The 20,987-nt window shown below is 41.7% G+C and overlaps 1 protein-coding gene across 2 annotated transcripts in view; it reads left to right on the forward strand.

Annotated features, from left to right (window-relative positions):
- Positions 1–20,987, forward strand: part of PRIMA1 (proline rich membrane anchor 1) — a 54,606-nt gene that overhangs the window by 28,383 nt on the left and 5,236 nt on the right. The window contains exons 3-4 of one of the 2 annotated variants that reach the window (XM_051806713.1): positions 3,616–3,745; positions 18,609–18,839. In XM_051806713.1, the coding sequence (XP_051662673.1) occupies positions 3,616–3,745; positions 18,609–18,624 (146 nt within the window). In that variant the 3' untranslated portion in view covers positions 18,625–18,839. The remainder of the gene's footprint in view (positions 1–3,615; positions 3,746–18,608; positions 18,840–20,987) is intronic. The other variant, XM_051806712.1, reaches the window with a different exon arrangement.

Here is a 20,987-nt window from a genome sequence, read left to right on the forward strand (position 1 = left end):
GAAAAAGTACATTTTCCTGAGTTTTTTGCTCTGTGAAAATAATTTGTCTCCATTCACCTGACTTTGAGAACAGTGAAGAGCAGCCAGGAGTGAGTCAAACCAAGAAGCAGTCATGCTGTGAGCAGCTGAAGCTGCTCACATGAGACTGGTGATGGGTGCCAAGGGAGCACCCACCATGGCCAGGCTGGGCAGTACTCAGCCCTGTGATGATGATGACAGGACTCCAGGCACCCAGGGATGTCCTCCACCTCCCAGATACACCGCTGCAAATGACAGCATTATGTGGCTTGTTGTTTCTTTACACTTTTTTTGTAAACACGAGTGTAAAGAGCACAGTTCGGTTCTGAAACCATTGCGGGTTTTTAAGGTGTTTGAAAGAGGTGGTACAAAGAAGGAGGCGACTGTGAGAATGGTTTCCCTGCATTTCATCAGAGGTTTTTTAAGACAATGAAACAAGTGGACAATGACATTGTTATAGATAGTGTGGAACATCTGCTCAGTGTGTTTTGTAATGATTTCAGTACCTTCTTAGAGGAGGGTTTGGGACCCATATCTTTGCTCCTCCAGAGAGTGCCCAAGAAATACATTTCTATTCCATGCAAAGCGGCACAGTCGCAAGAGGTTGTGGCAGCTGCCCTCACCCCAGGATAATTTCTGATCTTTGAGGGCTTATTGACACATGTGGGCTCAGCCCTTCCCAGATGAGACCTGTTTTTTCTACACTGCAGTGTGCAGCTGGGCTCTGGGAGTCCAGCACAGGATGGAGAGCCTCCCCAGCCCAGGGGTGCCTCAGGGAGCTGAGCTGTGAGCTCCAGCCCATGGAAACTGAGACATCTACAGCTCCCTAACATCAGGAGCTCAGTGTGGGGCTCACTAAGAGGCATGCTGAGGCATCTCTGAGGACATGGTGCTTCCCAGGCACCTTGCTGGCTCTTTGGGAAGTTCCCCTCTCAGCTGACATTTCTAGCTGTACACAGAGTCATCCACGAAGGCCAGACTCAGCCTTCCCATCAGCATAAGGGATTAAAAGCAGTTCTGCTCTTCCTCAGAGGATAATTGTGCGGAGAAATGCATTAAGGACATAGAAATGCCAGGGTAATGAGGGCTATGTGAATGCATACAGGGAAAGGCAGAAACGTGCATGCAACTAGGAGCTTATTAAAAAAGGAGTGGACATTTCTAAGGAAAACAAGATTACCTAGCACTACAATAATAAGGGGTAGAAATAGAAAATAATTTTTAAAGCTGTGTGAAGCCATGAGCCACTAAGAAAAAGGATTCCAGTGTGACTTCTTGTGCTTCTTTCTGAGTGCCTGATCTGGACCAGTGGGGAAGGGAACTGAGTCAGATGTATTAGGAGTCACCTCCACATTAGCAGTTCATATTTTCCTGTCATTAATGACTGCATACAGGCTGTCAGAAGTAATATTTATTATTCAATCCCACATATATCTGTTTATTCTCCATGTAAAAATACAGTGATAAACCACGAAGGAGCACAGACATGTGGCAAGCATGGCTTTATACCCTGTCTCTGCCATTTGTCAGTCTCATTTGTTGTGCTGAGGAGCAACCCAGTCTCACTATCATTTTGCTTTATGACTAGTTTGGTTGATCCTGCCTTTGAAGAAGAACGAGGATTAGATAAGGATAGCTGCACTTCTCACATTTTCTGTGACCTCATCAAATTTTACATGACACCTGATGATGGATGTGTTTCCTTTGACTTCACTGCAATCTTTTGTGTTTTTCAGGACAACATGAGAAGGGTAAAATTGACCTTGAGACTGCCTGCTCCTTCATGCAAAAATTTTGTCATCTTTGAAATGCCTTTTGTTCTGGAATCTTAGAAAAAAATGACATTGAAAACTTTCAGAGAATATTAAAATCATTAGCTTTATCACAACAGAATAAATAGTTCCATCACCCACTGAAAACTGACTTCTGCAGCTGACATAGTAATAAAGTAGAAATTCAGTTGCTGGGACCATCTAGGAGTGGACATAGTCAATGAAGAAGCCAGGAACCACTAGTTTTTAAAATCACTACATTTTTCAGCTTTCTTTTTCTCTCCCATAGGGCGAAAAAACAACAAACAAATGCAAAAAACACCCCACCCTCACAGTCAATATATGCACAATAAATGGAAGGCAATATTTGCTAGACAAGTATGATCATAATGATAGCATGTGTTAAGGGCTGATGCATGTGAGAAAGACAAGACCTTTTATTGGTACCACATGCTGAACTGCCCATAAATTATCAGGCTGTTGGGTTTGATTACTTCTTACAGTGCTTTACCTAGTCTTTTCCTAAGGTGCCCCTGGAGATATCTTGGGATGAATGTTGCCAACTCCTCTTTGCCTCTTGCAAATGAAAAAAAAATCTTTTCTCAGTAATTCTGTAGTTCAGGATTTAACCTGTTAGGAGTTAATCTAAGGGTATGTGTATGTCTTTTCCTAATCAAACACAAGAGATAAAGCAGAGGTCAAATCACAATACATAATGCCAGACTAATGACATATTTTACCTTGTGCAGCTATTTGTGATGTATGTAAAAGGGAGTTCAGAATATCAAATTAAACAATTAGACTTAAAAAAGACCTTTTTGTTATTTAATTAATTATTAATTTTACTATTTAATTCTCTCCCCTTCTTAGCTGAGCATGTAGATATAGACAGTCCCATTGACTGATTGGTTATTAAACTTCACTTAAGGTGACTGAAATTCTCATGGATTTATGTGATTGCACATGCTGCATTAAGGGTCTCTTTGCCTGTCATAATACACTGGTACTGCTCATGGCATTGGCTGTTGCTCACCGTTCTTCAGGAAATAAGTATCCCCCCAAAGCATGGGAAAAGGAACATGGCTCCAAAGAAAAATATATTAACTAAACGCCACCGAATGTGAAATACTGATTGAGTAATATTTACATAGAAAATTCTAGCCCCAATTGTAATAGGAAAAATGTAATATTAACTGCTTATATTTTCACAAGTTAACATTTTTTAATGTTAACATTTCTTAATTGTTTGACTTAGAATTAAAAGACAGTGCAATGAAAAAGAATCTTGTCAACTATAATACTCTGAACATAATTAATAAATGTAATAGAATTCATATTCTTTTAAAACAAATCCCTCTTCCTCACTCAAAGGTTACAGTAATATTAGCTGCAATATGGATTGGTAGGCACTGCTGCAGCTCTCCAGCAAACCTCCCCTAATGGGCTTTCAAAACCTACTCTTATCAGCTTAACATCTCTCTCTAAAATTAAATCTGATGCAGCAGGAGATGGCAAATGCAGAGGGAGAAGATGTTTCCCACGAGTAGCAGAGCTGAGCCTTTCTCCTTCATGCTGAGCGCCAGATTGTAGACAATGCTAACACAGAGAACTTGGTCATCTGAGGACCATGACAAGAAATATCTAGTACCCAAAAGAGCAATTGGTTGCTTGGGGAAAAAAAAGAAACGGGTTCTAAACGTGAAATAACCTCTTTGCCTGTATCTGTGGCCCTGGTATAGTGCTACTGCAGGGGAGATTGAAGTGTATCTGATTATACCCTGTTGATTTGGGGGAACTCATGTATTTTTCTACTCTGTTTTTACAGCTCCCAAGTCTACCTTCTGTCCCACTGAAGAGACCTGGTGGCCAGGCCTGATTATTATCATTGCAGTATGCTGCGCCACACTAGTGTTCCTCTTTGTAGTTGTCATCATTTGCTACAAAGCCATAAAAAGGTAAGGCTCCAGATGCTTTTACTGTGCCTAAGGCAATGTAGCCCCACAAAGGTTGACCCAGGAATTTGCCTGACACTTTGTTTTGTTTAAAGGCATCCTAAAGACAAAAGGCATCCTGTAGTCAACATGTGTTTCCATTGGAAGGTTGCTTATGTACCATATCTTACCTGTGTAAAGGGTGAAGTTCAGTCATGGGCATGAGGAGGGGAAAAACTAGAAATGGGATAGAGTGCAGTGTTCAGATTAATAAGAACTTGCCTGAAGTCAAATTGCTGGAGGTCACTGGTGAATGTGGAGAGCTTTGGCTTGGCCAAGTATAGGGGTGGGAAACTGTCCTGTTCACTTCTGGTAGTGTTCAAAATTTACGTGAGGGACATGAGATTTTTGGCCCAGGCCCATCACTAATTTTAGCACTTCAAATTGATGCAAGCTCTTTTAACTCTAAGTCTTCATTTGGAGGCTCTACTTCTAATTTATTCTTCCTTCAAAATTATAACCTATGGAATGAAATTCAAAACCTGTCTCTTTTAATGTAAAATCCTCTGTGAAACCTATGTACAACACAGTGTGTAGTAACCATTTCAGGTCACTGTCTTTGCAATAGCTGTGCTTCATATGACCTTGAGTAGTTAGAAAGTATTGACTTCAGTTACACAGAAAAACGGGAGTGAGAATAATTTCTTCACTTAAATAACATTTTATATTCTAGTGAAAAAAGTCAAAACTAACATTTCTGTATGAAGGCTCCAACTGCAAGTCCAAAGGGTCAACTTAGAGGAGAAAGTAACTTGTGCGACTTGTAGGCTAGATGGATGAAGATTCTTTTGTCCTCTGTTGGTTTTAATATGGCTCTGACAGCACCCCACAATAGTGTCTTCATGGTGTCATGTTTTATACTGTAAGTGTCTTGGACAGAAGCTCTTAGTATATCCAGGTGCCCCAGCCTGAAGTAGAGATCACAATATGCCATCCATACCTCTCATGAGACACTGCAGTGACATTGAATTGCAGCTTGGATTAAATAACAATTTTTCTCAACTTTGTCATTTTTGAATTATATTTTCTTGGGGGGGGGAAATGAAAATAAATGAAAATACGTTTAATGAAAAATGTTATCTCCATGCAAAGCGATTGCAAGATTTGTGTTGAGCCTCAGCAGGGACATCGCAATGGTGGAGCATTGGACATGCTTTGTGATTGTTTGAAAAATTTATACAGGGTTTGAAAGAGCATCAAAAAGGGAGAATTCAAACAAGAAGAGAGAAGTCTCTATTTTATTTCTTATTAAATTTACATAAGTATCTTTGCTATTCTAGTTTAGCTGAAATGAATGTTTATTATTTGGGGGAAGCTGTAAAGTTTTCACTGTAGCAACGGCACTTTTAAAAAGTGATTTCTGGAGGACAGAGATCATAGTCCATTTGAATTGGTAACACAGTGAAAAATCTCTCACTTATAGATCCTGATCTATCATTGCTGCTCATTTGTATTTGTCTGCCAAATTGTGAATGATTTGTGTCAAGGCTGCAAACTATACATGTGAGAGCAGTAGCCCTCCAGGGCAACTTGTGCCTAGCAAGGAATTGCTTTTCAAATCTGCCGTGATGCTGGTAGATGGGAGGAATAGATGAGAGGAAGAGAAACAAAATTTAAATAGACAAATTTAGAGCTGCCTTGCAAAGGTTTGGGGAATTCACATAACAGCCTCATGCTTCATGTCAGTGAAGAATAATACTGATACTTGATGAAGATACCCATTATTTGTCAACAATATGAATATCAACATACAAGTTATCTGCTTGAACAGGCATTAAGCTCAGAGAAAAGTGAAAATTCCTCTTAGATCTTCTTATTGTTGACATTCACACTACTGACAAATGCTAAGCTAAAAACTGCTCGAATGTGGGATGGACAGCTATGAAGGAAAATCTTATTAATTAGAATTTTATAGACTAACTAGAGCATTTCTTTTCATCAATGAGTCCTTCTTAAAACAGTTCTACTAAAAGAATGCCCTAAAGTGCCTGGCAGCATTCCCCAGCAGTTCAGGTTTCTTGATCCACTGTAAAAGATATCTATTGATAAATGCTGGGAAATAAGATCAGATGCTTCACAAGAGAAACATCTCTACCTTCAACACAGAGTATTATCATATATTGTTGAGCTGAATCAGCTTCAGTTAGAGTGAGAAATCCTCCACTCTTTTTATTGGGAGGTAGAAGTGGCTAGAGAAAGAGTAAGGGGATTAATCTGGGTGATACTGAAGCCTAGAATCCCTCCAGTGGGTTCCCAGCCTCTGGCTCCATAACTGTTGGCTGCCCTGTCCTTTCTCACACCCCCATCCCACCAACTCTCCTCTGCACTTCTCCCTCTAGGCCCTCCTTCCTGCACATCTTCTGGAACTGTAACCTCTGTCATTGCAGCATCTCTGACAAATCTGTCTCCTACCTCCACTGAAGAGGTGGTGAAGAGTGAAATAAAAGCAGTCATCTGGTTGTAGGGTGTAACAAGGGTTAAATGTTTTAGTAGGAAAGTGCAGGCAGGGATTTATTTGCACAGAGTTTGTATCTGTTGTTAATCTCTCACTTTCATGTGAATCAAATTTGAAGTAGAAAAGAAAAGGAAAAATCCTATTGTGCTTAAGTTGAAATCTCATTTCCTGGTTTCAAAGGGCCAGACCCAGTCAAACTCTGTCATGTCTGCTTTTCTGAAGCAGGAAGAGAGGGACTAACTGCCCTCGGGGTATCATAACTCAGATGTATTTTTATTCAATCTGTATATAAACTGTTTCTCTCAGGGTAGTTTGTTTTCCCTCGTAAAAACTGAAACTTCAGCATATCACCAATTTTAGGCACTAAGACATTTTGTAATAAAATGCAACCTAGTGGATTGGTGCTTCTTTGTGTGTAATAACTACCTGAACCAAACAAGCATGCTACTACCTCCATCCATGCGTCTCCCCTGGAAATACTCAGGTTCTCCCAATAAGAAATGGTCGTAAGAAATGCTGAACCTCTCTTGTCCATGAGGGAACTAATAGCAAATTGCATCTATCAGCTTTAATATTCAGATAAATGCTAGGCAGGTTAAACTCTTGGGAAAATAGATATGGAGCCATACTTCAAAGGCACTTCAAACAGCCTCTAAATTTCCTGTGTGTGTTGCTAGTGACTGCAGCATTGGACACTGCATGACCAGCACACAGGGTACAGGTGTGTGTTGCCGCACAGATCAAGCACCAGAGGACATCATACATGATAGTGTCGCTTAGCACCATCTGTGACATTTGCAGATTTCTAGGACAGGCTTAATCACTGGCTGGAGCTCAGCCTCAGTGTAAGCAGTGGGACTTTTCCACTCATTTAATGGATGAAAAAGTGATCTCACAACCAGTGATTTCAGTAAAACATAGCAAGAGCAGATGAATAACTGGTTCAAAATCTAGAATACCTCCAAGTAATTACCTATCATGTCTCTGTCTGTAAAAACTTGCCATTCTTACTCTTGCCCCAGAAGACTGTCATCAAGAAGTAAAACCAGGAGGTCCAAGGACAGTTCATAACTAGAATAAGCTGGAGGAAGTTGGATTATTTCAGTATATTACATGATCTGTGGGCTTGCACAGTGAATGCCAGCAGCTCATCTTCATCTGGTGTAAATCAATTCAGAATCAAAAACAATCAGTGGAATTTAATTGATTTTAATCAGCTGGGGAGGTGACTGTCTCAAGCTTTTTTAACATCTGCAAGCACCTGAATAATAGTGAGACAGTAAGACTGAAGGAAAGTGAGAAGTAAACAAGAGTAAAGAGGATTAACGAGAGTTATTTGGTAAATAAGCAGATGAGATGGGGGAGAGAGGGACCTGCAATATATAATCCTATTTCTGCAGCTCACTGGTATGTCGGTGTCTGTGAGAGGAGTAAGATATTTACATAAAAGGGAAAAATACATCCCTGGCTTTCTGTATGAAATTAAGATACTGGAGCCATCTCTTAAACCTCAAAGGGGAAAACAAAGCTGAGCATCCTGGTCTCTGTGACAAGTGATGTGCCAGCGATGCAGCCTGGCAGGAGGTGTTTCAAATGGCTTTCCAACGTGTGAAAACCATACACTTAGTATCTTCAGAACATCCATATAGTCTGAGATGACCCATGAGCAGCTCATTGTGTCTAGGGATGTGGCTCCTTGGCTCTGCTGGATTTTAGGTAGGATGGATACATCTATTCTGAGATGAACCACAGGGCTTGCTGCCAAAGAGCCCTCTTTCTAAGTCAGCAGGGGAAAACAGGCTGATGGTAGGCAAATTTTTCATTATACACCTTTTATTCACTATTGTAACTTTGTCAAGCTGCTGTTTTGTATGTGTCCCATAGCCTCAGAGAAAGGTACCATAAATGCCTACATATGCACTTCCTTAAATCGGCACTGAGTTCACCTTCAAATAATAATTAAATGGAAGAAAACGTACCGAAATAAAACAACAGGTCATATTTAAACTGTCTTAAAATTCATTGCTCAGGTATTTCTAGGGTGCTTAGCATTAGTGTATGATTTATGGTCCCTGTATATTGCAAGATCTAGTTTCAAAAGTGGGAGCAAGGTTCTGAAATTCGGCTTTGTTTAACGAAATGAGGCAGATGCTTGTGAGGCAAAAACACTGAGGAGGCCAAGAAGTAGCAGTGGGGACCGTGGTGAGAGTGTCCCATGGTGCAGGAATTGATTGCCCACGAAACGGGTCATGGCCCTGTACCTTTCCTCCAGCCCATTTTGTACCACTCACTCCCCCAAAGAGCAAGAACTGTGTAGTCCTCTACGTGGCCATCTCCTGTGAGCCACAGAGGCCAAGTACAATCTAGTCCAAAATCATTATTAATTGCAACAAAACAGTTCTGTCTATTGTGGGGAGAGAAGACAGAACAGCATCTTAAATGTTCTTATCCCCTTAAAAGAAGATGCTCATGGCATGACTGATGACAGATGGGTCAAGGTGAATCGAGATTGTTGATCTCTTCTACCTGACATATTAGAAGGTTTTGTACTGAAACTGTGTCTTAATTCTCAGCAAGTGCCAGCAAAGACAGCAGTTACTCAGGAGACACAGAGTAAGATAGTTGATAGAAAAGCTGGGTTTAAAAATACTGTTTGAGTGGGGAATGCTGAGAGGGAACAAGAAGATCTATGGGGGCAGATCTCTGCCTCCTTGATGCAATTCATCGATGTCAGACCAGTTCAAAAGGGAATAGGGTCTTCATTGAAAGATCTTGGGAATGTTACTGAGGGCAGTTGAAAGACTTGAAAATTTTGGAAAAGCAAGGAAAACACATTGTAGCCCAATTCCACTGTCTGAATGTTGATGCTTAACAACAACAGGATCAGTATCTACTACTGAACACCACTGTCCAGGTCTTCTGTTACCCCCAACCAAAGCCCAACATCCCCATGTGTTGCTTAGCCTCTCTGCCTAATCATCTCCCAGTAGTTAATTTACTCTCATCTTTGGAATGAGGCTGCAGGTGGTCTTATAAAGACAGTTTAAATACCCTGAGCAACCAGTCTTTCTTCAGGAAATCCCATATTTTAACCATCAAGAAATGAGTTCATAGAATCACAGAATGATTGAGGTTAGAAGAGATAGCTTCTGATCCAAACTTCTGCTCTAACAGAGTCATCTAGAGCAGGTTGCTCACATCTGTGTTCTGGTGGGGTTTGGATATCTCCACAGATGGAGAGTTCTTGCTGGTTTTCTTGTGTTCTTTCAAAGCTATCACTATTTATTAAACTAAATGTAGCCCTGCCTGATGAAAACTGTGTGCTAGTACAAGGAAAATCGGTTGTTATCCCAAACAGTATTGAAGTCTAGATGTTGGTTGTGCAATAATTTCCAGGGTAGTGTTTATGAGACAAGCAAGCTGCTGAACAGCTTTACAACCTGACCCAAGCCCACTAGAAATTCCAGAGCTCTGCTGTATTTATTCTATTAATTTAGTGGCCTCATTGGGGATTTTGGACAGGTTACTGGTAGTTAGCGCTGCCCCGTGTTTTTTGGGTGCATCGAGATGAAGGAAGATTGGCCTCATTTTTTTAAGTACAACAACAAAAATATTGCTACTACTTGTTAGGTTCCTTTGACAGATCAAGGACTGCTGTATAAAGTGGATGAAATAGTCTTTTACTTAGAAAGACAGCTGAGCCAAGCTGTATTAGCACTGCTGTGCAGGACAGTTTGCTTTGCCGTTGCCTCTGCAGAATGTGTTGGTTGGATAAGCAGAAGGATCTGCTCTCCAGTGATGTCAGTCTGGGATTTTTATAAGTGCTACATGATTTCATAGCTGTTATAGGGCAGGATTTCTCTGTCTCTTCTAAGTTGTACAAACTCACATTCTGCTAGGGAGAAAGTTTGTGGTCATAAATGGATAAAATGCCCCAGTGTTTCTCATAGCTGGGAAGACTGGAAGCCTTCAAGAGGCTTTAGTCTAGCGTAAAGCAAGTGGTCCAAGCATTTCACAGAATACTCTCTGATGGATCATTTTGCACTTTTTCACTCCTAATTTGTGATGTATTGATAAAGATGCCAACAGAAATCTGAAGAGCATTACGATCTACCTTGTGAACAATTAACTTTCCACTGTGACCTGAAACAAACTTCTCTTTCTACTGCAGAAGAAATTGAACAGGCAGAAGTCTACCAGTAGAGCCAAGTATTGTAGAGTTACTGCCTCAGTGCGATCTAGTAGCCATGGGTGGATTTTACGTGCTCATAACAGACTATAATGCTCATGGTGGTCTAATTGTATTGGTTGGATTTACCCCAGCACAATTAGAAGACACAGGTGAATGCTAGAGCTTTAAAATATACAGGAGAAGAGAGTTGCCAGGTTTACCATGATGTTTTTATTACATTTGTTCCTGAAGGCAAGGAAATAAAATTTTCTTAGACCTTCATATAATTTTTAAGCCAATCATAGTTTTTGCAAGCTGACAGGAGGTCACTTGTGGCTGACCCTGTTGGTGAAAAGCCACAGCTGTGGCTGAGGCATACCCAGCACATTTGAAGAAAGTTTTTGTCTTGATTTGAGCTTAGGACTGTGTCTTTTACAGCCTGCAAGAACCCAGCAGCAGCATCCTGGGGTTCTTGGGTCAATCTTTTTGTAACTCAGAAGAAGAAATTGTGCCCGTGGTAGTAGGGTGGCTGTGTGGATCCTTTACTCCAGCTCTGTATGACCCAGAAATTCCCTCTACACAGTAAGATTCCTATAGAAACGTCCTGGGTGCCCTTATTGCCCCTTTTGCTTTGCATCTGGAGTAAAAGCAATAAAGCCTGATTTCTCCAGTGTCTGAATAACTGCAGCTCCTCGTGAGTTCAGCACACATGGTGAATTTGCAGGAGTTCTAAACCACCAAAAGTTAGAACAAAAAAGTTAGAAAAGCATGGGAGTGCCCTAGCAGTTCCCACACATGCCCTACACTGCCCCAGGCAGGCTTTGCCAGACTCAGTCTGTTCTGCCTCAGCCTGACAAGAAGCCAGACCTGAACGAGAAGCAGCTGAGCACCAGTTGATCTCCCACCCATCGCGAGCATCCGAACACTTTCAATATGATCAGACCATTCAGCACTCCACTCAGCCCTGTGCACATGCCCCTTTCCCTACTCCCAATCTCTGCCCTTTCATGTTTTCTGCAGAACTTTATTTTCTGCATCACCCTACCATTGCCCCAAATTTGGCCACGTAGAAGACACCCCCTTCCTACCTGACCTTTCAGCATCCTTCTGGCCAGCAGCCTTGGCTTGGTGCCACCCTTGACTCCCCTAATTTGTGGCCTCTGCTGGCTTTGATTTTGATGCCTGGCTCTAACCTGGACTCCAATGTGCAGAAACCCCAGGGAAAGGCGGAGCTCGACAGCACGAGCTGCGCTCAGAAGCACTTCCCTCCTGTGCAGAGAATCCCAGCCAGAGGTAACAAGGCATCTGACCAAAACAAATTTTATTTCCTACTGTAATTTACGTGCATTAGCTTCACACCTTGTTTAGTTAGTCACAGCTTGGTGTTTTAACAAGATCTCAGCTTTACCATGCCCTCACAGAAAGCAGGTGTTAATAAAGAAAGGCTCAGAGGTTCTTGTCCACTTGAGCTGGTTTCAAGGGTCCCCCCTGAAGGAAGGTTACATCCTGCACATCCTCCCCTTGCTGTGCTATTTACTGCCCTGCAGCCACACTGCCCAGCAGGAAAGGGTGCAGACAGGGTCCCCCTCTGCAGATGTGTGACACACCAGGGGTGCACATCAATCGCTTGCAGCCACCCTAGAGCCCCTTGCAGCTGTGCTGCCACCACTTGTGTGGCTGCACAGTCTGATTTCTGCTACCTCTGTCCTTCCTCCTCTGCACCCCGTGTATTTACTGCTGAATGTTTATTATGCTGCAGGGTTGCTAAGCAGCACAAGCTCCCTGCTTTGGAGAGCCTTGCCATGAAGGCGACACACGCAGTAGGTCAGTGTGGGCAGAGCTGGGAGTGGGAGAAGATGGCACTGTCTGGGGTGGTCCTGCTCTGCCACACTCTTGCCTTGCTCTCACACCAGTGTCCCCTCCATCAGCAGGCACATGGCCACCCCCTCCAGTATGGCTGGGCTGGAGAATGATGCTCCTGGTTTGTCCATCTTGGAGAGCTGCTGGCTAATTAGCCACGTCAGAGAGCATTCGTGGAGATGAACGTCACAGCATCCATTCCCCAAGCTAATGCCAGGTGAAGGAGTGAAGGACTGATAACAGAGGGTTAAAGACGTATGTAAAGAGATGTATGTAGAGTCTGATCCCAGCTGTGTGCAAGGTTGGAGTGCGAAAATAGGTAATTCCTCATTCTGGCCTTTAAAAGAAGCCATGAAAAGAGGTCCCATGTGGAGAAATAGTGCTCCCTTTGGTGTTTGCTTTTTGAGGCAGCAGCATGAAACCTTATGAAATGTTAATACTCCCAAGCTGCTGGAACTTCCCTTCAGTTGCTCTGAGCCCTGAGAAGCCAGTGTGGAGACTGGCTGAACTCAATTTCTTTCTCAGAAATTGTCCCCAGTTACAATTTTCTAAAGCCACATCTGCACAAAAACAAATCTTTGCATAGACATCAAGGTGTGCAGGACTTTCTGGTTGCTCTGCTTCTGCATGGACTTGCCCCATTGCACACCTGGAGCGTGGGAAGGCTGAGACCACCCTGTCCAGTCCATGCACAGCGGGTTTGCATTTATCCTGCAAAGAGCAGGATCTGGCTCTGCAGACTCTTCGTTGTGAGTGGAGAAAGCCAGAAGCAGATGCTTGGAAATAGTGGTTTCACTCTAGTTGGAGGTAGAGACAGATTGCCTCAAATGAAAAGTGATCTAGGTAGCTGCAAAGGTCAGTTCATTTTACAAGTTTTGATTTTCTTCTCAGTTCCTTGCATTTATTTGTGTTGCAGACACTCTTCTCTTGAAGACATTTATATAGCAGAAAATCTACAGAGAATTCTTGTTCATCTGCACAGAAATTACTCATACTATTTAAATAATTTTGTGAAATAGCAGTAGCCTTGTTCTTGTGTATGGATCAAGTCTTATCATTCAAGGTCTTGTCTATGTTTACCAGTGATTAAATGGCAAGGTAGTTACTTGTATTGAGCAAAAAATCTGGGCACAGCTTTATTTTGAGGATGGAAAAGTCCATTGCCTAAAATGGCAGTATCTACAGTCACTTGGCTGGTAAGAGACATACTGTCCTTCAGAGACAGCAAAAGAGCAGCGAAGAGCAGCCCTTGATCATCTCCTCTCTCAGTCCCTTATTAGTCCAACCCCACATCTTTCTAGTACTGATGCCCAACCTGACTGGAAGCATGGGCACCAAAAGCCATTCAGTTTGCAGACATGGTAGGGGATTCTTCTACCTTTTCCTTCTTCCACTTTCCCCTCCAATATGGAAGCTGTGTAGTTTTCTCTCTCTCCCTGCTCTCTTCTCCAGCGATCCCAGTTCAAATTGGTATTTTGAAAGTGGAAGAAACTTTCATTTGCATCTCCAGCCTAAATTTACCTATGGCTTCTTCCTTTCTTCTTTTCAAATGCCGTTCTCCTTTTCTGGTGTTCCCTGAGGCCAATCCCATCCACTCTTTCTTTTCATTAGGCTAGACTGTTCAAGCTTGTTTATTGTCTTCTGTAAGAAGTTAGGACAGAAATTGGAGCTGGCTACTCTCTTTAAATGATAGACTTGTTAGGACAGATCAAGCCTAACGCAATAGAGTTACATATAATTCGATTTATCTGGGTGGGACATATATATTGCCAATCCCAGGCTGTTTCTGGATTGCTTGGAAGATCGTGGTGCACCATGAACTAAGCTCCATGAATGTGCCTTAGCTGCCTGCACTGCTCTGCAGCTGCTCAGGCCTTTGAGGAGCAGGAGTGTGCCCACCTCATCCCTAAATGGCACTGCCCAAATGTCAGGGCCATGGACATGACCATCCTCCAGACGTGTTTTGACTTTGTTCCATACATTCGATGTCTTTTTTTTTTTCCTCTTTTGGTTTTTGGGGTTTTGGTTGGGGGGTTTTTGGTTTGTTTTTAGTTTGTTTGAGGTTTTTGATTTCATTTAGTGGCTTTTTGCCAGGCTGGAAAGCTGGCAACATGAGCTCATTTTTTTATATTGGTCTCATTCATTTTTTTCTTTTTGTAATCAAAACATATCAACAGTGTATTCCACACTGAGAACACCCGACAGACGTCAGCTGTAATAACCCTCCAGTCAATAAAACCTTTTAAAGATCATTAGAGGAAATGCAAAGAATGGGTTGCAATGTGAGGGGTCACTGAAAGTACTTTTATCAGTTATGTCAGTTAATTGTCTAGTATCCTAATAATAAAGCTGCTTCTCTTCCTTAAGATTGGTTTTGTGTAGGAGAAAAATTCTGAAGTTAGCTTCATTGAAGGACTTAGTAGGAAATGGGATTGCATCACCTTAGTCTCCCAGGGACAGATCTTCCTCTGTAACATCAGAACAAATCTTCCTCAAGTCCAACAAAGTCTGTGGATTTACTCTGACTTTGCACTGCTCAAAATAAATGAAGACTAAACTCCACTTCTTGAATTTCATGTGCGGCTCAGCAATCTACTGCAATTACTTGCAATCTGAACGGGCCAAATCCTTCCTTCAGATATACCCAGAGCGACTTTAGCAGGCTGGGATAGATGCAGTTCTGCAGAAAGAGATCTGCCTGCCACGCTTTGCAAGCCTGAGTGCACCAGCTCAGGGAACCTCTAAGTGCTGATGAATGGCTGCAGAGCAGTTACGTATGGATTTTTTTTTTCCCCAAGAGAAGCACTCAGCAAAGGCTTGATCTTCAATCTGTGCACAGAGAGGGGGATTTGAGTGTGAACCATCCCAAAACAGAAATCACCCACACACCTGCAGGGCTTGCTTAAAAATACACCAGGAACCAGTCAGCTAAAACTGGCTGTGAGGGAGAGTCAAATTAGCGGTAAATTGCAGGCTTCGAAATGCTCATGTGAACAGCTAGAAAAGAAGAATCCCTCCTTGGGAGATTGTATCTTGGGGTTAGATCAAAGCCTATTGCTGCAATATGACTTCCAGAGCTGTGAAAGAGACTTTCCCCTTTTGCATAATAGTCCTAACACTGTGCAGGGCACTTGTACAGATCTTCTCTTGTTCTCCACACAAGACAGACAGAAAAGGTCTGAAGATTTAAAAATTGTATGCTTACTTACTCTTGTAAATATTATTTATCACCTGATCACTAGTTTTGTTTGGCCAAGACTGAAGTACTCAAAGGTCTCTAGGAAAAGAATGGCCTTTTCTGATTCACAAAATACTTTTTATTTATTTTTGTAAGGAGAAAAGGGGCAATGAAGCTTGAGGAAGGAGAGCTCCATCAAATGTCCAAATCTGAAAATAATCCAGTATACATAGTCCTTCCAAATGCCGCAAGTAGTATCATCCAAGTTACCTATAAAACTCTCTAGTTTGGAAGAGTAAGTAAAGAAAAAATCACATATTGGGGTAATAAGTAATAAACACTGGGACAAGACAGTTTGTCTTTTAGATGCTGGACTATCTAACTTACTAGAGAGGAGATGGAAATACGGGCAATGTAAGAGCCTTGGGAGACTGGGAGTACTGAACGTTGGTCCATGACAAGCACTGAGCAGTAGTGAATGTGTTGCTGAAAGTTGTCCAGATGGAGTTGTGTTTTATTATAACTGTAAAACATTTACCTTGTACATGGAAGGTAGTTGAGCCAGTAACCTCTTTCTACAAATAATAAGTAGTATGCTGCCTTTTTTCTGGTCAGATAAATGGTCCACATATGGCCGTTAACTAATTTAATAGAGAAAAAACAAGGTTTCAGAGAATTTTCGTCATTAGAGTTTCTTCTTTGATTTCTATCTTTAGATTATCAAGTAGAATATATCTGGACTAATTTTTTTTGTCCTTCTAAGACAGTCAAAGGGGAGAAGTTGGAATGTGATTCTTCCCATGGCTCTGAAAACTCTCACCAGACAAGTGTCCTTTTTCAACATGAGCCCCATATGTCTGAGTCATAGCATCAGGCTGGCCAGCAAGGCTCATTGTGGGTGGCTGCACACAAATTTGATGGCTGTGTCCCTGAAAGCAACTGTTATCAGTGCACTGAGCTCCTCTAGCAGGAGTCCTGTTCACAAACCAGTCTTAAAGCAAGTTCACTTCTCCCACCAGTTTCTATTGTGGGAACTGATTTGCCTCTGATGACTGATGGCCAGCATGAAGCAAATGGCTGTTTGATGAACACCCCCAGTACTGAGATGTAAACAGCCTCCATTCATGTTCTTTATATTCTTATAAACATGCAAGTTATGCAGATTGATGGTCTAGTAATTGAATAACATTACAAAATTTATTCTTCCAGTCCTACCCTGTATCTGCTAAATAAGGATGTTTTTGAAGTGTGACTAGAGCCCACACATCATCTTGTCTGGGCTTCCAGCAGTGAAGTCTAGCTGAGAGCTCTAAACATAGCTGCCACAAGTACTGCTAGCATCCTAGCCCAGGAGATGAAGCTGAGTGAAAATATGCTTAATAGATATTTACCTTGTTTCTTGAACAACTTTTTGTAACCCAGGAAGATGCCACTGCAGTTTGATCTCTACTGGTAAATAAGTAGCTTGGATATTTCTGCTGTGCACTGGGGACTCATAGGATAGACCAATCCTATGAAGTAAATGGGTGTCTTGTATGAGACCCAATTTTATTGAAAAACATTTTTATGTGTTGATAGCTAATGAAATATTCATCATTATGGAGAAGAGCTTTGAAATCATTGCACTTATAAGCAAAACAGCTCTCTGATTTACCTCCTCCTTTCAGCTGCTTTTGCTGGTGGGGCAGCTCCCCAGCTGCTTATCCTTGCACAGCCCTGTGCTGTGATGTGCACCAGTGGGGCTGCCCAGAGAGCTTGGTAGCAGCTTTGTTATGGGTAGGAGCTTTCTTGAGGTGAAAGTGCTGTGAGAGGAGAGACAAGTTCTTTGTGCACTATTAAAAGCAACTTCCCAAGAGGAGCTGAAAACACAAAAGGATTTTTTGCATGGGTACCTTGTGCCAACTTTGGCATGGGTACAGTTGTGCTAAGACAGTACAGAGACGCCTCATAGCTTTCACCATTGGTAAAATCTCTGTCAGTTGATACTGATACCCATACAACGCAATCTTTCAGATATATATAGAGAGAGAGAGAGATGTATTTTTGTAGATGGCTTTTACAATTTTGTACCGCTGCTCGGGGAAGAGTGAAGTTTCACTTTGTTCTTCTGAGCATTGGGCATCTCCTTGAACAACACACACTAAAAAAACAGTCTTTCCTCCTCTAACTACATTTGAAAAGAAGAATGACACTCTATTCCCATTTCATAAGAAATAGGATATGTGTTTCCTCAGAGAATAATCCAGGGCAGCAAATCCCAAGTCGAGACAGGTGTCTCCTGGCAGTGCTGAGTTGGGTATGGGAACCCCAGAAGGAGATGAATTTGAGATCCTGTCATCTCTCTGCTGCCAGCCCAAGGTCACCCCCTCCTAACTTGACTGGTTTTCCCCAGGGCCCAGCCTTCCCAGATACTGGCCATGATGCACTGGCACTCAACAGAGGCTTTGCTATGGAGGTAGGCCACAGCAAACAGGTTTGCAACGCTCAGACTTGCCTTATGAAATCAGGTTTTATTCTTAACTCTCATCCCTTTCAAGCATGAAGCACCTGCAATTGTATGAGTTGTGGATTGCACAGTGACTTTTAAACTCTGTTGCAGTTTACTGTTCTGGACAAAACTTAAATTCCCATTTCTAAGTGGTCTTATTCTCCTCAAAGCTTCAGTAAGCCTATAATGAGGCATAATAAAGTCCTGATTAAATTAATAGTTTGCTCTGCTCTTGCTTGATTTCGTCTGAATAGTCACCTATAGAGATTTTCTTAAGTGTATACAAGTGAGACATGAGGTGAAGCCCTCCCCTAATACTCTACCACACAACTGCCTTACTGACTCCCTGCCAAATTTATACCAGTAGCCAAAGCTGGCAAGAAGAGTTTTGTCACATATACTGAGTTTTGTGGCTAGACATAATAAAGAGCAAAAAATTATGTTTCCTCTAGGAAATTTTCTGAACACAGAACATACAAATTATGTTTGAATGTGCATCATTACATTCACCTTTACACAGGACTCTGCAAAGGATTGGTACAAGCCAGTATGACAAGTCAGTATGAAATTCTTTGATAAATAAGGTTTATAATGTGATCAGAACCTCCTCTGAAATTTAAGCTTGATATGTGAAATACACTATTAAATGAATGTTTCGTGCTTTCTTGGTTTTAGGACTCATGCAAGTTAATGCATGTGTGGTGATGAGGTCAATATGGAATCTGAGGCATCATTTCAGGCATGTACTAAGCTGTACAGAATTGCACGGCCCTTTCATTCACAGATGTTTGGCATGAAGAACACACCAATTTGTTTGCTAAACATCCAAGCACAATGTATGGCAAATCATACTGTAAAACAATGCAAACCACTTATTAGCAAACAGCCTGTTTCGCCTGCCACCAAGTGAGTATGTCACAGATATGAATAGTTCCTTACTCATTCCCTTACTAATTTGAAACATCCCTTTGACCAGTGAAGAGCAACCCTGGAATGGAAATGCATAAATGCGTGGCCATAGCTCGTCCTCTTAAAGGGGGCTTGGAGTATTATACATTGGAAGATCATGCATAGTCTACCTTATTAGGCAGAAAATAGGATAAAGGGGTTCCCCTTGATGTGTGAGAGGAAAATTTGCATGCTTGGATCTCAACAGTCAACAAAATTTGGAATAAAAAAGAGCTAGTGGCACACAGAGAGCCATGCCCTAATGCAAGAGGGCACTTGAAAAATCAATAGGCCAAAATGACCTTGCATATCTAAATACATAGGTCAGTTTTAATCATGGTGACAAGTCCATGCAAGTGTGCCAAGTCAATGATTTAAATAGTGTAACTTGGTCAAGTTTGACCCCAAATCCATTCCTGATGTGAATTTGGAAACAAATTGAGTGAAGGAGTTAAACAGAGCAGTCTCCAAGCCTGAATTTTTGCATCTGACAGTAGTCTTTTCATTGAGACAAGAAAATAGCTGCTCTGTTCTGCTAGCACTAACCCTGAGCAATTGATAAGGCAGAAGAAGAATCTTGATAAAATCTCCATTCCCCTACTTGCAGGTTCTGAAAAAATACCCTTCCAATGCATGCAAGTGCCAGTGGTGTCATACCCCTGGCAACCTCTCCAGGGAAAGAGCAAATGGCAGCTCTCAGGGAAGAGCAACTGAAGGAAAAAAAAAAAAGAAAAAAAAAAAAGAAAAAAAAAAAAAGAAAAGAAAGAAAGAAAAAAAAACGCAGGGAGGAAAGTAAAAAAAGTTTCAGGAGAACTGAAGCAGTCTGTCTTAAAATCACTTCTAGAAAAGAGAAATATGTAGATAAAAATGAGAGGAATACATTTTTTAGCATAAAGAAAGAAGAGGAAGATTAGACAGGGTAAAAGAAAATGGAACTGGAGAGGTGCAGAGAGAGAGACCAAAGAAAGAAGGGGTAAGCAGGAGACAAACAGCAATTAGAAGTGGCCAAAATGTCTTCATTTTTTGATAATTGATAGGTTCGGAACTAGGGGAAAAGCAAAAGGAAAGAATTTTTGAAAGCAGCAAAGAAGTTTAGATAGCCACAGCAATTTTCCTGCCCAGAAAAAAAATAAGTGTTGCCATCAAATTCTTCATCCCTTTTGTCAAGGATGTGGCAGGGTGCTTTACAATGTCACAAAAGACAGAGCCAAAGGACCTTATGTCAGATGCAGACAGGCACTGCATGTTAAGGACTGAAAAACAGTTCATAAAACCCTTAGTCTCAACAACTCTTAGTCCTCCCTTGCCTTCCATTTCCATTCTGGAATCATGACTAATATTAACAAGTTTTAACTCTAACCAGCTAAAGAGAGGCATAAAATAACACAATCAGAAGTATTGTCTTTGAAATAACAAGCAAACAAATTTATCTTCTTGTAATCATTCTCCATAAATCGTTTATTAATACTTTGCTGAAATTAAATGTCATTAACTGTCATTAATTGCTGCTTGTTTTTTTAAACATTGTCAAGAACAATAGCACAGATAGACTGTTTTATTACATGTATCTGGTCCTCTTTTTGCCCTCAGAAGCACCTTAAACTCAAGGCCCTAATGTCTGAAATATCTGTGTGGAAAGCACAAAGCTTTTTCACAGAATCACAAAATATGCAAAGTTGGAAAGGACCCACAAGGATCAGCAAGTCCAACTCCTGGCCCTGCACAGGACCATCCCCAAGGGTCACATCATGTGCCTGAGAGCATTGTCCAAATGCTTCTTGAACTCTGTCAAGCTTGGTGCTGTAACCACTTCCCTGGGGAGCCTGTTCCAGTGCCCAACCACCCTCTGTCTGAAGAACCTCTTTCTAATATCCAACCTAAATCTCCCCTGACACAACCTCAGGCCATTCCCTGTGATCCTGTCATTGGTCACCACAGAGAAATGATCAGTGCCTGTTCCTCCTCTTCCCCTCACAAGGAAGTTGTAGCTGCAATGAGGTCTCCCCTCAGTCTTCTCTTCTCCAGGCTGAACGCACCAAGTCCCCTCAGCTGCTCCTCATACAGCTTCCCTTCAAGGCCCTTCACCATCTTTATTGCCCTCCTTTA

The sequence above is a fragment of the Manacus candei genome, unplaced genomic scaffold (assembly GCF_025592945.1).
Source record: "Manacus candei isolate 608988 ecotype Guabito, Panama unplaced genomic scaffold, ASM2559294v1 h1tg000067l, whole genome shotgun sequence".
NCBI lineage: Eukaryota > Metazoa > Chordata > Aves > Passeriformes > Pipridae > Manacus > Manacus candei.